At 37.2% G+C, this 13,186-nt stretch overlaps 1 protein-coding gene across 2 annotated transcripts in view; it reads right to left on the bottom strand.

Moving 5' to 3' along the window:
- Vps39 (vacuolar protein sorting 39) overlaps positions 1-13,186 on the bottom strand; it is a 296,426-nt gene that overhangs the window by 199,519 nt on the left and 83,721 nt on the right. For both annotated transcript variants that reach the window (XM_090410885.1, XM_090410886.1), the window contains exon 9: positions 6,681-6,858. In XM_090410885.1, the coding sequence (XP_090267011.1) occupies positions 6,681-6,858 (178 nt within the window). The remainder of the gene's footprint in view (positions 1-6,680; positions 6,859-13,186) is intronic.

The raw sequence follows: 13,186 nt of genomic DNA, 5'->3' as shown, positions 1-13,186 counted from the left end.
GAACTTGACAGTCAGCATCCAGGAATGCATTAGCAGAGCTAATCTCAGGTGGTATGGTCACTTAAGCAGAATGGGCAAGGAAAGATTAGCAAAACAAGTGTTCTCTGCCAGGTTGGCAGGAAAACGACCCAGAGGAAGACCAAGATATAGGTGGATTGATACAGTACAAAATGCCTTAGATGATAGAAATATAAGATCTGATAATGTTGGAGTCTTGACAAGTAACAGACTGATTTGGAGGAAAATTGTAGATAGGAAATTAATAATGATGTAATTTTTTTCATGTAGTACTATCATATCCTGTACACTCCTTGAGGGTACATGGCAGGAATTTGATGATGATGATGATGATGATTAATCAGTAAAATAATCTTTTCAACATGTGTGTTTTGTGTCCCTAAATTCATAAATATGAATTAAGAAATATATAGTGAATATTTTCAACTCAACGATTGTAGGTTGCCTTTGTCTTTGGATCGCGCGATCTTTTGTTAACACTGCACCAATCATATGCACATCTTCATGGCTGCTCTCTGGTGTAAAACAAAATTTAACTTGTATGTATTGTAACAATTCAAAATAAAATGGTTGAATAATTTATAAGCGTATAAAAGAATGTCACCTGTAAATAGTTGACGTGCCAGTAAAATTCTCGGACGTGCCATAGGTTTGCCATCTATGCTCTAGGCTAATTTTATATAGAGACTAATGATTTCACATTCTATTAGTATCCCATAGCACATATCATTTTGGGTGTGTATTATGCTATGCATTATGGAAAGTGTCACTACCCAGAAAACTGGTTTTGGCCTTTATTAAGATCTCATCAGTGGGGAGCCAGACCTATAACAGATACTATGGCTCAAGAAATGAAGAAGTCAAATATTTCTCACATACAAGTAGTGAGAAGGTGTAACACTTTATTATTAAAATACACTGGATCAGAACTAGTTGTTGAAAGTATTTTCACTTAGTTATAAATATATGACTTCATTACTTCAACCTTGGTATCTCTTCCAGTCTGGCTCCCACTGATGGGACCCAATTAAGTTTGAAATTGGTCTGGATAGTGGCTCTTCCCATAATGCATAGCATTACCCATACCCAGAAGAATGTGTGTTTTGCATTATGGGATAGTAAGGTGATTAATATGCTTCTATCTACAAGTAGCTAGTTGTGAAAATACTTCACATGCAAACTTTGTTTGCTTACACTTGGATAAAAGATCAAACAAGAATATAATTTCTTGGCATGTTTAATTTAATTTATAACCAAGTGAAAAACTTTCAACATCAAGAAGGCAAAATGTTCTAAATGCTATTAAAAATACTTGGAAATGGAGGAAAGAAATCATTCATTCATCAAAAAAATTAAAGAACATGTGGAAGAAAACTGAAACTGGAGAGAGAGCATGTATTAAGTGTTTCAAAAGTGAGCGTCTGTTAGGTGAAGAGAACGGAACAAATACCGATGGTAAAATGGAAAATGATGTTATTCATGTTGAATGTGTGGCCGTAGAAATAGAGGAGAATGAAATGGATATTAATAAAGAAATATCGCACTTAAATGTTATTATCCTGCATGGTAGCTAGTTGTGAAAATACTTCACATGCAAACTTTGTTTGCTTACACTTGGATAAAAGATCAAACAAGAATATAATTTCTTGGCATGTTTAATTTAATTTATAACCAAGTGAAAAACTTTCAACATCAAGAAGGCAAAATGTTCTAAATGGGATATTAAGGTGATTAATATGATAAAGAGCGAAATTAAAAAAATTGCAGAAACGACGAGTTAATCAGGGCTGAAAAAGGAAAGAAGCAGGTGATCCGAAGGAGTAATAAAGACCGACAGAACAAACAAGAAAAACAAGTTAAGCAGACTCAATGATGAGGGGAATACTCAACAAAAGTATGACAAAATTGTGTTTCCCAAATGCAAAAATTCACAATATTAGCCATGCCATCTGGATGCAAAAAGGTAAGTCAAAGGAAACAATTGTCTTGTTTGGTACAAATGATTTGAGAGGTGAGAAGTATTCTATGAGGGAGAATGTAAAGGAGTTGTTAGAAGAGGCAAAACTGAAGAGCTAGAAGGCGAAGATTGTAAGTCTCCTACCATGCTATGATAGAGGCAAACTGAGATGGAGGTCATTGATAGAAGTTCAATGAGTCTATAAGTAGATTGTGCAAAAGGAATGATGTAGAATTTCTGGATCTGTGATCTCTGTTTTAGAGAAAGAAGAATATGTGCAATACTGATGGACTGCATCTAAATGGTTTTGGCATTAGGTGTTGAGAGAAAGCGTTGTTCACCAAGCATGCTGAAGTGCAAATTCAGAGAGATGTAAGCAATTGGAGTGGAAACAAGTAAGTTTGTGTGAAGGCGCCATGAAGAGAGTGAGTGTGAGAATGACCAAGTGAGGAATCTAGTCTCTCAAGCAAAAATATTGAACAGGGTAGTCAATTCAGAAAGTAAAGGTGGGTGGGGGACTAAACTGATACTGTAGTTTCTATATATTAATGGCAGAAGTATCAGGAACGAGAGGGAGGAGTTTTGGGCATGGTTAGTGCAACCTCACCAAAATTTATGGGCATTAGTGAGTCTTGGCTAACAGCAGATGATGTAGTTACGCAGATCGAATGTGAAGGATTTAGTATTTTCGAGGATAATAGAGAAGATAGGATGAGGGGGAGGAGTACTGCTGATGATGATGATATCAGATGAATTGGAGCCAAAAAAGAATAGGAGACTAGTGGGAGGATGGCTGTTCATTTGAAGCAATCTGGTGTGAGATTAAGTCCAATAAGACAAAATATATAGTTGGTTGTTACTACAGGCCAGAGAGAGTTCCACAGATGATCTGGAAGACATGCCAAATTAGTACAATGAGTACAGATCAAGTGATTATTATGAAGGACTTCAACTATGGAGATATAGACTGGAAGGAAGAAAGATCACATGGCAGGAAAGAAATAGAATTTATATGCATGCTGAGAAATAATTACTTAATGCAGCATGTGATGGTGGAGACTAGAGGTGGGAGAGTATTGGACCTGGTCATAGGATCAGAAGAGCTATCCATAACCAAGGTGACAACATTGTCTCCAATTGGCAAAAGTGACCATGCAGTCTTAACTTGGGAACACAGAGAATATTTTATAAAGAAGGGGTATTTGTGGAACTACAAGGCAGATGATTACGACATGCTTAGGAAGAAGCTTAAAACCTATACCATGGCAAAAAACACTGCAGGGTAAGGATGCTAGTAGTGCATGGGATATAACTGAGGAGGCCTCTAGAGGAAGCAGTATTAAATTGTATACCTAGGGTAACAGATGGTCAATCAGGTAGGAATAAGATGGATGAGTAATATCATTAAGCACAGGTTGCAGAAGTACAATTGTAGAATCTAGCCAAGCAGGCCAAAGGAAATTCCAAATAGTTTTTTCATTATGTGGCAAGTAAGAGGAAGAATAACTGTGGAAAATTAATCTTAATGAGTGATGATGATCACGAGGAGACAGAAGTGGATAAAATAGTTAAGTTACTAAGTGAACACTTTGCAAGGATATATCATCCTAGTGAGGTTACTGCTTCAATCTATGTGACAGACACTAATGTGGGAACAGAGGTGGATGAATTGGAGGTTCTTAGGATACTGCAGGATCTCAATGTAAATACAGTTGTGGGATTAGATGGGATATCAGCTAGGGTTTTGCATGAATGTGAAAAGGAACTGGCAATTCCTTTAATTAGGTGCTTTAAGTCTCACCCCTGGTAGAGTTCCAAGGGAGTAGGGAAAGAGGAAAAAATAATTCCCTTGCATAAGGGAGGTTCTAAGACTGCATAGCAAATTACAGACCAATTAGTATCTCAGGCATGGTGGTAAAAGTACTACAAAAAATTGGTCAAAAAGAGAATGGGTAGATAAAAATATGATACTGTATGAGGGTCAACATGACTTTGTGAAGGGTAGGTTACGCCTTAGTATATTACTAACTTTTTATAATAGAGTTGAGTTGGATAAAGGAAATGGCAACACAATGATTTTGCAAAGACATTTTTGCGAAATTAGAACAAATGGGGATGAATGTCACAACTCTTAAATGAATAAAGGGGGGGGGGGGGAGAACTGCTGGACAGATATCAAAAAGAGGTATGTGGAGGGACAGAATTGAGGCGAAAACAGGTGACTAGTGGTGTGCCACAAGGTTCAGTGATGGGGCCATTGCCACTTAATTTGTATATAAATGATATACGAAATAACCTGAAAGGAAATATTCAGTTGTTTGCTGACGATACAAAATTAGGTAGAGTAATAGTTAATTAAAGTGATGCAGAGAGCTTGCCGGATGATTTAAATAGGCTGTCAGTATGGGCAAAAGCTAATAATAGTAATTATCATTATTTCAAAAAAAAAAATTCAGTCTAAAAGAGCATATATATTTTTTATTAATGCTTTTCAGTAAGGTTTCGCCATCCTGACAGTTGTTGTGGTCTTGGTTCTCAGAGACTAGGATGAAACTCTTAAGTATTTTGGGGTGTGAAACTGGTAAACCTATAGCACATTAATACTGTAGATGGACTAAGAATTAGTTAATCTGGAACCAAACTCTAGAGACCAAAAATGGAACTTTTTTCAAGCCAGTTCCAGGCCATCAATAAGCAGGATGGTAGTCTCACACAGGATAATGGAAACCGTTGATGACTTAGACATTTAAATAAATAAAATGTCAATAGTGGGATCTGATCTACAGCCTCATGATTGGAAAGAGTAGGGACACTATCTGCAGTTATTTGTGGTTGTGCTGGTATTAATGAAAAAAAAGCTTATTGTCACATTATGTTTTTGGCTCATTTTTTGTCATCAATTATGATTGATACAATGAATTTATAATTCATTTGATCAGCAAGTAGAGAAGGAAAAAGTCTTGCTTTAATCCAATACCCAAGTGTAAGCAAGCAGTTTTTGCTTGCTTACACTTGGGGAGGTCTACTTTTGATGCACAGTTCACAGCCTGTGAACTGTGCATCAAAAGTAGACTTCCTTCCTTTCAGATGTGTATATTGCTATGCATTATGGAAAGGTCACAACCCAGACATTTTGACCTTTATTGAAGTCTCCTCATTAGCAATATACACATCTGAAAGGATGTGTATATTGCTAATGAGTATTGTGTGTGGTAGTTTGTACTTCCTGAAGATGTCTCAGTAAATGAGACAAAATATTGAAAGAATTAAAAATAATTTTTAGTCCTTTCCCAGCTCTGTAAATACTAAATTAAGCATGTGGATATAACACTGAAGTCCTATCTAGGTGAGGTGTCTTCTATGGGCATTTTATAGGAGACTTATGTTGTAAATTGAGATCTCTGAGGATTAATGTTTCCAAAATTTTGGGAAGTTTCATGAATCCATCTTTATTTAAATTTGGTTGATTTAAGCCCCACCTGAAACTAGCTACCTTTATCCATTTCATTTAAGATCAGCTCTCTCCTCCTCCCTCAATTCCTGAAGCATATACGTATATGTATATGTTTCTGGGCACACAGGTAGATCAGCCACCATCCACATAGACGAACCATCCATTGCAGACCATGCATTGGATACCACTCATATCTTCTGGAAAAAAGAACCACCATGTTCCATCACATTAAATTTAGAAAAGAAAAACTGCTTTTGAAATCTGCAGCTGCCCTCAGAAATCAACTAAATTTAAATAAATATGGATGCAAAAAACTTCTATTTACACCTAGGCGTCCTACCCATAGAGGCCATCCCCATCTAGTTAGGACTGGAGTGTTATATCTATGCATTTCATTTAGCACTGTGCTTGTGTGTGTGTGTGTGTGTGTGTGTTACAAGTGTTATTAGTTTTACTCCCTGAAGATGTCTTAGTGAATAAGACAAAATACTGAGAGAATTAAAAATAGTTTTTAATCCTTTCCCAACACTGTCAATACTCCATTAAGCCTACAACATGAAATATAGCAATGTACACATCTTTAAGGAAGAAGTGTGCTTTACATTATGGGATACTAATGCAAGTGACGCAAAGTCAGATATAGTGGTAGTCCTTTGTATAGCCCGAGTAGCCCAGTCATTTTTCTTGTCTGTTACAATCCACTTGGTTGTAAAGTGAAAAGAACCACCACTATATCTGATGCAGAATATTTTAAATATATGGTGATATACCATTTTTTCTGCTTTACATGAGTTTATGTTGATTTAACCTAAGTATCTTCCTGAGTCTAGCTCTCGCTGAGAAGACTTCAGTAAAGATTGAAACCAGAAATGGGTGGTGATCCTTTCCACAATGCATAGCAATATGAACATCTGAAAGGAAGTGTGCTTTGCATTATGGAATATTAAGGCAACTGATGCAAAGTCAGCATCCTACAGGTACAGGCAGCCTAGCTATAAAGATACTTCATGCACAAACTTTGTTTAAACTTCAGTATTGGATTAAAACAAGAACATAATTTCTTGTCCATTATAATTTACTCGATTACTAAGTGAAAAAACTTTCTACAAAAACCGTAATGCATGACTGATTCTTCAACTAGCCATGCACTAAAAATAGAAATACTAGTGTTAGTTCTGATAATGAACTAAGGATTAGCAAATATATCAGCTATAATGTATATGACAAAATACTAATTATATATAAATATACCTAAAGTTATGGGTAAATCCGTCCATGTAATGGCAAACTTAAAAGTGGGATTGCCCTCTGAATCAACACAGATGGACTGTTTATTTCTGCCAAGGGCCAATTTATCACCATGTAACTTAGTAACCAACGGTTCCAACTGCCTCCCTGTTGGGAATAATTCTTTGCTTTCTCCTGTGACCTAAAAAAAGTTGTAAATATTCATGAACATAATTTTTAGTAACTATAAAATTTCACTTAATTTGTTAATAATTAAGACAATGCTGTTTAGTTACATGTAATGTTGAAAAAATGAAACAGAAATTATGCTTAACTAAAAAATTTCATTTTTACAATTTGTAATTTTTATCTATTATTACAAATTTGCTGCATATACAATAGTGAACAAATTAATACGAATAAGTCAAATTTAGTGATGTTTTTGGTTTTCGTTTCCGTAAACAATAATTTCGATTTTGGTTTTATTTCACTATTTTGGTTGAGTGCTGCATGTTTTAACTGTCTCTACAATGTTTATTAATAGTTTTGTGCATTTTTAACAGTGTAAACTATGTGTAATATTTTGTGTAGCTATAAAATGGATACATCTCCAAGACAGCTTTCAAAGATATGTACTCTTTCTCAGCACACATCCATGTCACGAAGACAACTTGCCAAGGAGTGTAGTGTTGGTTTGGGTACTGTTAATGCAATTTTAAAGAGGTTTTGGGAGACAGGTACCTTTTCTCCTGAGAGAAAAGGAAATGTGGGCAAAAAAGGAAAGGAAAACTACACTTACTCAAGATCATTTACTAGTTAGAAAAGTAAAATGAATCCAAGATTGTCTGCTGTAGACTTAGAGACTTGGCAGTTAGTGGGATTAATGTTTCTGACATGACAGTCCTTCGAAGATTGTTGGAAGCAGGGAGGACTGCCCACAGACCAAAAAAGAAACAACTGTTGATGAAGACTATGTAGAAAAAGAGGCTCCAGTGGACAAAAGTGCACAAAGATTGGACTGTTGAGAAGTGGAAGAAAGTCATATTCTCAGATGAGAGCCATTTCTTTGTCCAAGGACAGTGAGTGCCCTATGTTTGCAAATCAGCATGTGGGATTCTTGTGTAGAGGCTTAAGTGCTGTGAGGACATTATGTTGGAGGTTTAATGGATTTTTTTTACAACACTCAGAATGAATTAAATTAGAATTTAATACTCCTATATTTCGTCCTAGTCACTAGGACATCTACGGGGATTACAAAAACAATTAATGTAACATGCACACAAAAACTTAGAATACTAAGCCCAACCACGTGGGTGACACTAAAGTCCTATCTAGGTGGAGCGCCCTCTAAGGGCGGTAGTAGGTGGCCTGGAATGTAAGGTGGGACCTCTGGTGATGAGTGTTTCCCAAATCTTCGGAAGCTTAATGCAACCGTATTTGTTAAGATTTGGTTGGTTTCTGAGAGTTGCTGCTGCTTCTAAGAAAAGTCTCTCTTTCTTGAATTTGCTGTGGTGGAGCATGGTGGTTTTCTTCCATGATACTCTGTGGGTGGTGTCCAAAACATGGTCAGCCAAGCCTGAATGGCCATAGTTGTGTTTAACGATGTACGACTTGTGTTCCTCCAGGCGGATGGATGCTGATCTGCCTGTCTGTCCAAAGTACGCAAGCTTACAGGAACAAGGTACTTTGTAAACTCCAGGCAGAGAGAGAGGGGGGGAGCTGATCTTTCGTAGAACGGATAAGGGTAGCAAGTTTGCGGTAGGGCTTGTATGCTGTGTGTAGGTTATACTTTTTAAGTATCTTGGCTATTTTTTCCGAAGTGCCTCGGATATAGGGTATGGTGATGGCATTTTTAAATTCTTGTTGACGAGAGGGACGGGGAATGGGAATTGATTATTTTTTTGATACTGTGTTCACTGTAGCCATTGGAGAGGAAAGTTCTGTGTATGTGGTTAAGCTCAGTAGTGAGGGCAGTTCCACTGGAACAAAGATTGTGGGCTCTCTTGGTAAGGGTTTTAATGATGCCATATTGTTGTGATGGGTGGTGGTGGGAGAGTTTGTGAATGTATCTGCCTGTGTGTGTGGGTTTTCTGTATACAGTGAAGGCAAGTGTATCATTGGGCAGGCACGTGACTAAGGTGTCTAGGAAGGGTAAACAATTGTTCTTTTCCTTTTCCATAGTAAACTGGATTCTTGGATGTAGGCTATTGAGATGACTGAGGAAGGAGTCTAACGTGTCTGGGCCATGAGGCCAAATGGAGAACACATCATCTACATATCTTAGCCAGATAGAAGGTTTGAGTGGGGCTGAGTCTATGGCTCGTTTTTCGAAATCTTCCATATAGAAATTGGCAAGGGGGGGGTGAGAGGGCGGAACCCATGGCGGTTCCTTCTATCTGCTTGTAGATTTTGTTATTCCAAGAGAAATATCCTGAGTTGATGGCAAAGGAAAAGAGATCTAAGATGTCAGAGGGGAAAACGTTTTCTAAGAGAGATAAAGTGTCAGTTAAGGGAATATTGGTAAACAAAGAGGAGATATCAAAGCTTACCAATATGTCTGTATTGTTCAAGGTTAAATTTTCTGTGAGGGCTTTAAAGTGGGTCGAGTTTTTTATATAGGAAGCTGAATTTCCGGTGAGGGGGGACAGAGAGTTGGCCAGCTGTTTAGACAGTCTGTAACAAGGTGCATTGGTGGCATCTACTATAGGTCTGAGTGGGGAATTGGGTTTGTGGATTTTTGGTAAACCGTATATTCGGGGGGGACGGGAGCGGAAAGGTTTAAGTTTTTTCGTGACGTCAGGGGGCCAGGAGGTTACTTTTTTAAGTAACATTTTTAATTTCTTAACTTGTGTTTTTGTGGGGTCGTGTTCTAGCGGGATGTAGGTAGCGCGATTGCGGAGGATAGTGTTCATTTTACGTTTGTATTCGCTGGTATTAAGAGCAACCGTGGCATTACCCTTATCCGCTCTGGAGATGACGATACTTTTTTCTTTGCGTAGTTTCTGGAGAGCCATGCGTTGGGCATAAGATAAGTTACTTTTTGGAGGCGAAGAGTGAGCGAGGATGTTGGCTATGTCGAGTCTGATGTTGTTGGCTACCTCCGACGGTGAGCGACCGATCCCCCGTTCGACGTTAACCATTACATCGAGCACCGGCACTTCTTTCGAGGCGATGGCAAAATTACGGCCGAGGCCAAGGGCGTTGACGGCATCCTCGTTGAGCCTTTTCGAAGAGAGGTTAATTACTGTCTGGAGCGGTTGAATTTGTGGTTGTGGTTTGTCTTTAACCAGGTTGCTGTATTTCTTGACGTGTTTGTTTTTTATTTTTTGAAATTCTCTCTGTGCGGAAGTTTCCGAAATGTCAGAGAGAATCGACCAAAGTTCAAGGTTAAGAACGGCGGAGAGCTCTGTATGTAGGGAGCCAATGACGGCGTTCGTCACTGCGAGGGCGGCACGAGTAGAGGCGATTTGCTCGCATAGTAATGCTAGGCTGGCATGTTTATATATACGGAGTGCTTTTTTGGAATGGAAATTGGTCTTCATTTTAACGCATTTCGGTATCACTCCTGTATCCCGACATCTTTTTAGAAAGGCCAGCTTTTTAGAAACTGTGGGCATTCGCTTTTTAGAAAAAGATGTCGGGATACAAGAGTGATACCGAAATGCGTTAAAATGAAGACCAATTTCCATTCCAATAAAGCACTCCGTATATATAAACGTGTTGTAAAAAAAATCCATTAAACCTCCAACATAACAGCATGTGGGAAGACTTCTCCTGCAAACCTTCAACAAGCTCCTTTTTTAACACCCAGTTAAAAAGATGTTCTGGGGTTGTTTTACACATGCTGGTCTAGGATCACTTATACCAGTTGACGACATGATGAAAAGTGACCAATACGTAAAAATATTAGAGAAAAGAGTGGTCCCACAGATCCAGAAACACAAAGAACTCATCTTCCAACAGGATCTTGCTCCATGCCACACTTCAAAAAAAGTAAAAGACATTCTGCAAAAATCACAATTTCCAATTGCTTCAGTGGCCAGGTAACTCTCCTGACATTAACCCAACAGAAAATTTGAGAGCCATTGTGTAAAAAGAGACTGGAAAATTAAACTGTGATACAAAGGATAACTTAATACAATCCATTATAAAAGTATGGTTTTAAGATGCAGAAATAAGAAAAATGTTCTACAAGTAGAGTCCATGCCTAAGCGAATTAATGAACTTAGGAACAGAGCAACACATATAAAGTATTAGGTAATGCTGGAGTTTAATTTTAGCTTATTTTCTTGATAAATTAAAATTTTTCTTTAAAATGTGAGTGTTCAGATTAATTTGTTCGTTACTGTATATAAGGTTTTATAGTATTACTTATAAAACACACATAATTAACATTCTTTCATTTTCCTAAAGCCTGTACACACTGAGTGCAACCAAAGTCCTTTTATCACAAAAATAATACAATTTATTTAAATCTAGTTACAAAAATACTAATAGCTTAAATAAATGTTTAAATTACATCATTCCTTGTGCTATCATTTGTAATTTAAACATTACAGGAATGTAATGTTTAAATTATATTCCTATGCACATACCATCATCCAACTTTCCGACCCTCAGCCATTTAACAGTTACCTTCAGTTCTATCTTAAGACAATAAGATAGATGAAGGTAACCATTAAATAGCCATTATAAAAATATAATATTACAAACGTGATTAAATAGTAACAAAAATGACAGTGACAGTATGGTATGCTACATTATAATATCAGGTCATCATAAAAGTAATGTCATTTTTTATACTGCACTTATTCAAGCATGTCTCAGCTTGTCTAAACATCAATTTTTAAAGTTTTATAAGTACTGATAAGCTGAGGCAGCCTCATTCTAAGGAATTCCACCTTGAAAGAACATCATACATAAGTTATAGTTTAAATAACCCTTTATTACTATGGAGGTCACTGAAGAGCACATTAGACACATCATGCTTTGAAAGTTTATTTTTCACTTGGTTAGAATATAATAAATTTCGTTTAATCCTTAATCCAAGTACGAGCAAACAAAGTTTGCGCCGGAAAGTATCTTCAGGACTGGGGTAAGGTGGTAACAACACCAGGACGATTCCTTGCAAAGGTGGAGCAAGCTACCAACATCTCCTTGCAGATATGCCTAATGTTTTGCATTAAGGGAAGGGCCACTACCCAGACTAGTTTCAACCTTTATTGAGGTCTCTTCCGTGGGAGCCAGGCCCAAGTGCAGATACCAGCCAGAAGCATTAGCAGGTCATCTCTACCTATAGGAGTTGCCAATTGGTGTGCGACCTTTTTAATAAATTACTCCAGATTTAGAGAAAGATGTTGAAAGTTTATTTTTCACTTGGTTAGAATATAATAAATTGAGTTTAATCCTTTATCCAAGTGTGAGCAAACAAAGTTTGCACCTGAAAGTATCTTCAGGACTGGGGTAAGGTGGTAACAACACCAGGATGACTCCTTGCAAAGGTGGAGCAAGCTACCAACACTCCTATCTCAGTATCTCTCATAATGCAAAACACATCTCCTTGCGGATATGTCTGATGTTATTCATTAAGGGAAGGGCCACTACCCAGACTAGTTTTGACCTTTATTGAGGTCTCTTCAATGGGAGCCAGGCCCAAGTGCAGATACCAGCCAGAAGCATTAACAGGTCATCTCTACCTATAGGAGTTGCCAATTGGTGTGCAACCTTTTTAATAAATTACTCTGGATTTAGAGAAAGACGTTGAAAGTTTATTTTTCACTTGGTTAGAATATAATAAATTTAGTTTAATCCTTTATCCAAGTGTGAGCAAACAAAGTTTGCGCCTGAAAGTATCTTCAGGACTGGGGTAAGGTGGTACCAACACCTTACCGTAAATGGTAAGGTGTTGATACCCATCGTAAATGGCTTTTCTTACATTCTGTATAAAGAAATGCACACAAAACACAAATATATAACTTCTTTCAATCGCTGCTTCAAAGAGTTTATCTTCACATAAATATTGTTTATATAAGTAGAAATCCCAAAGCATGACACAATTAAGATAAGACATTCTGAAATTCTTTTAATGATATTGAAAGTTTTTTTATTTGGTTATAGTATAAATTAAAGCTGCCAAGAAGTTATATTCTCGGTTTCATTCTTTACCTTGCATATGAAGTCACTTCACGACTGGGCTACTTCTATATAGCTAATGACTTGACATCAATTGCCTTAGTATTCCATAATGCAATGCACACATCCTTATGGACATATGTAATGCTATGCATTATGGGAAGGGATACTACTCAGACTGGTTTCGACCTTTATTGAGCTCTCATCAGTGGGAATCAGATCCAGAAGTGATACCAAGGTTGATGGAAATTGATTATCCTCATCAATTTACTGCAATACTGTACCATCAATGTGATAGGATATTTAACATTTTTGACCTGAAGTGCATAACCTTAATACTGCAACATCAAAATGTCAATCATTATCTTTGCAGAATATTTACATCACCTTAATCAACC

This window comes from Typopeltis vanoorti, chromosome 21, assembly GCF_054136105.1.
Source record: "Typopeltis vanoorti isolate ZY-2024b chromosome 21, IOZ_Tvanoo_1.0, whole genome shotgun sequence".
Taxonomy (NCBI): domain Eukaryota; kingdom Metazoa; phylum Arthropoda; class Arachnida; order Uropygi; family Thelyphonidae; genus Typopeltis; species Typopeltis vanoorti.
The sequence above is the reverse complement of the archived record's forward strand: the minus strand, read 5'-3'. Positions and strand labels throughout refer to the sequence as shown.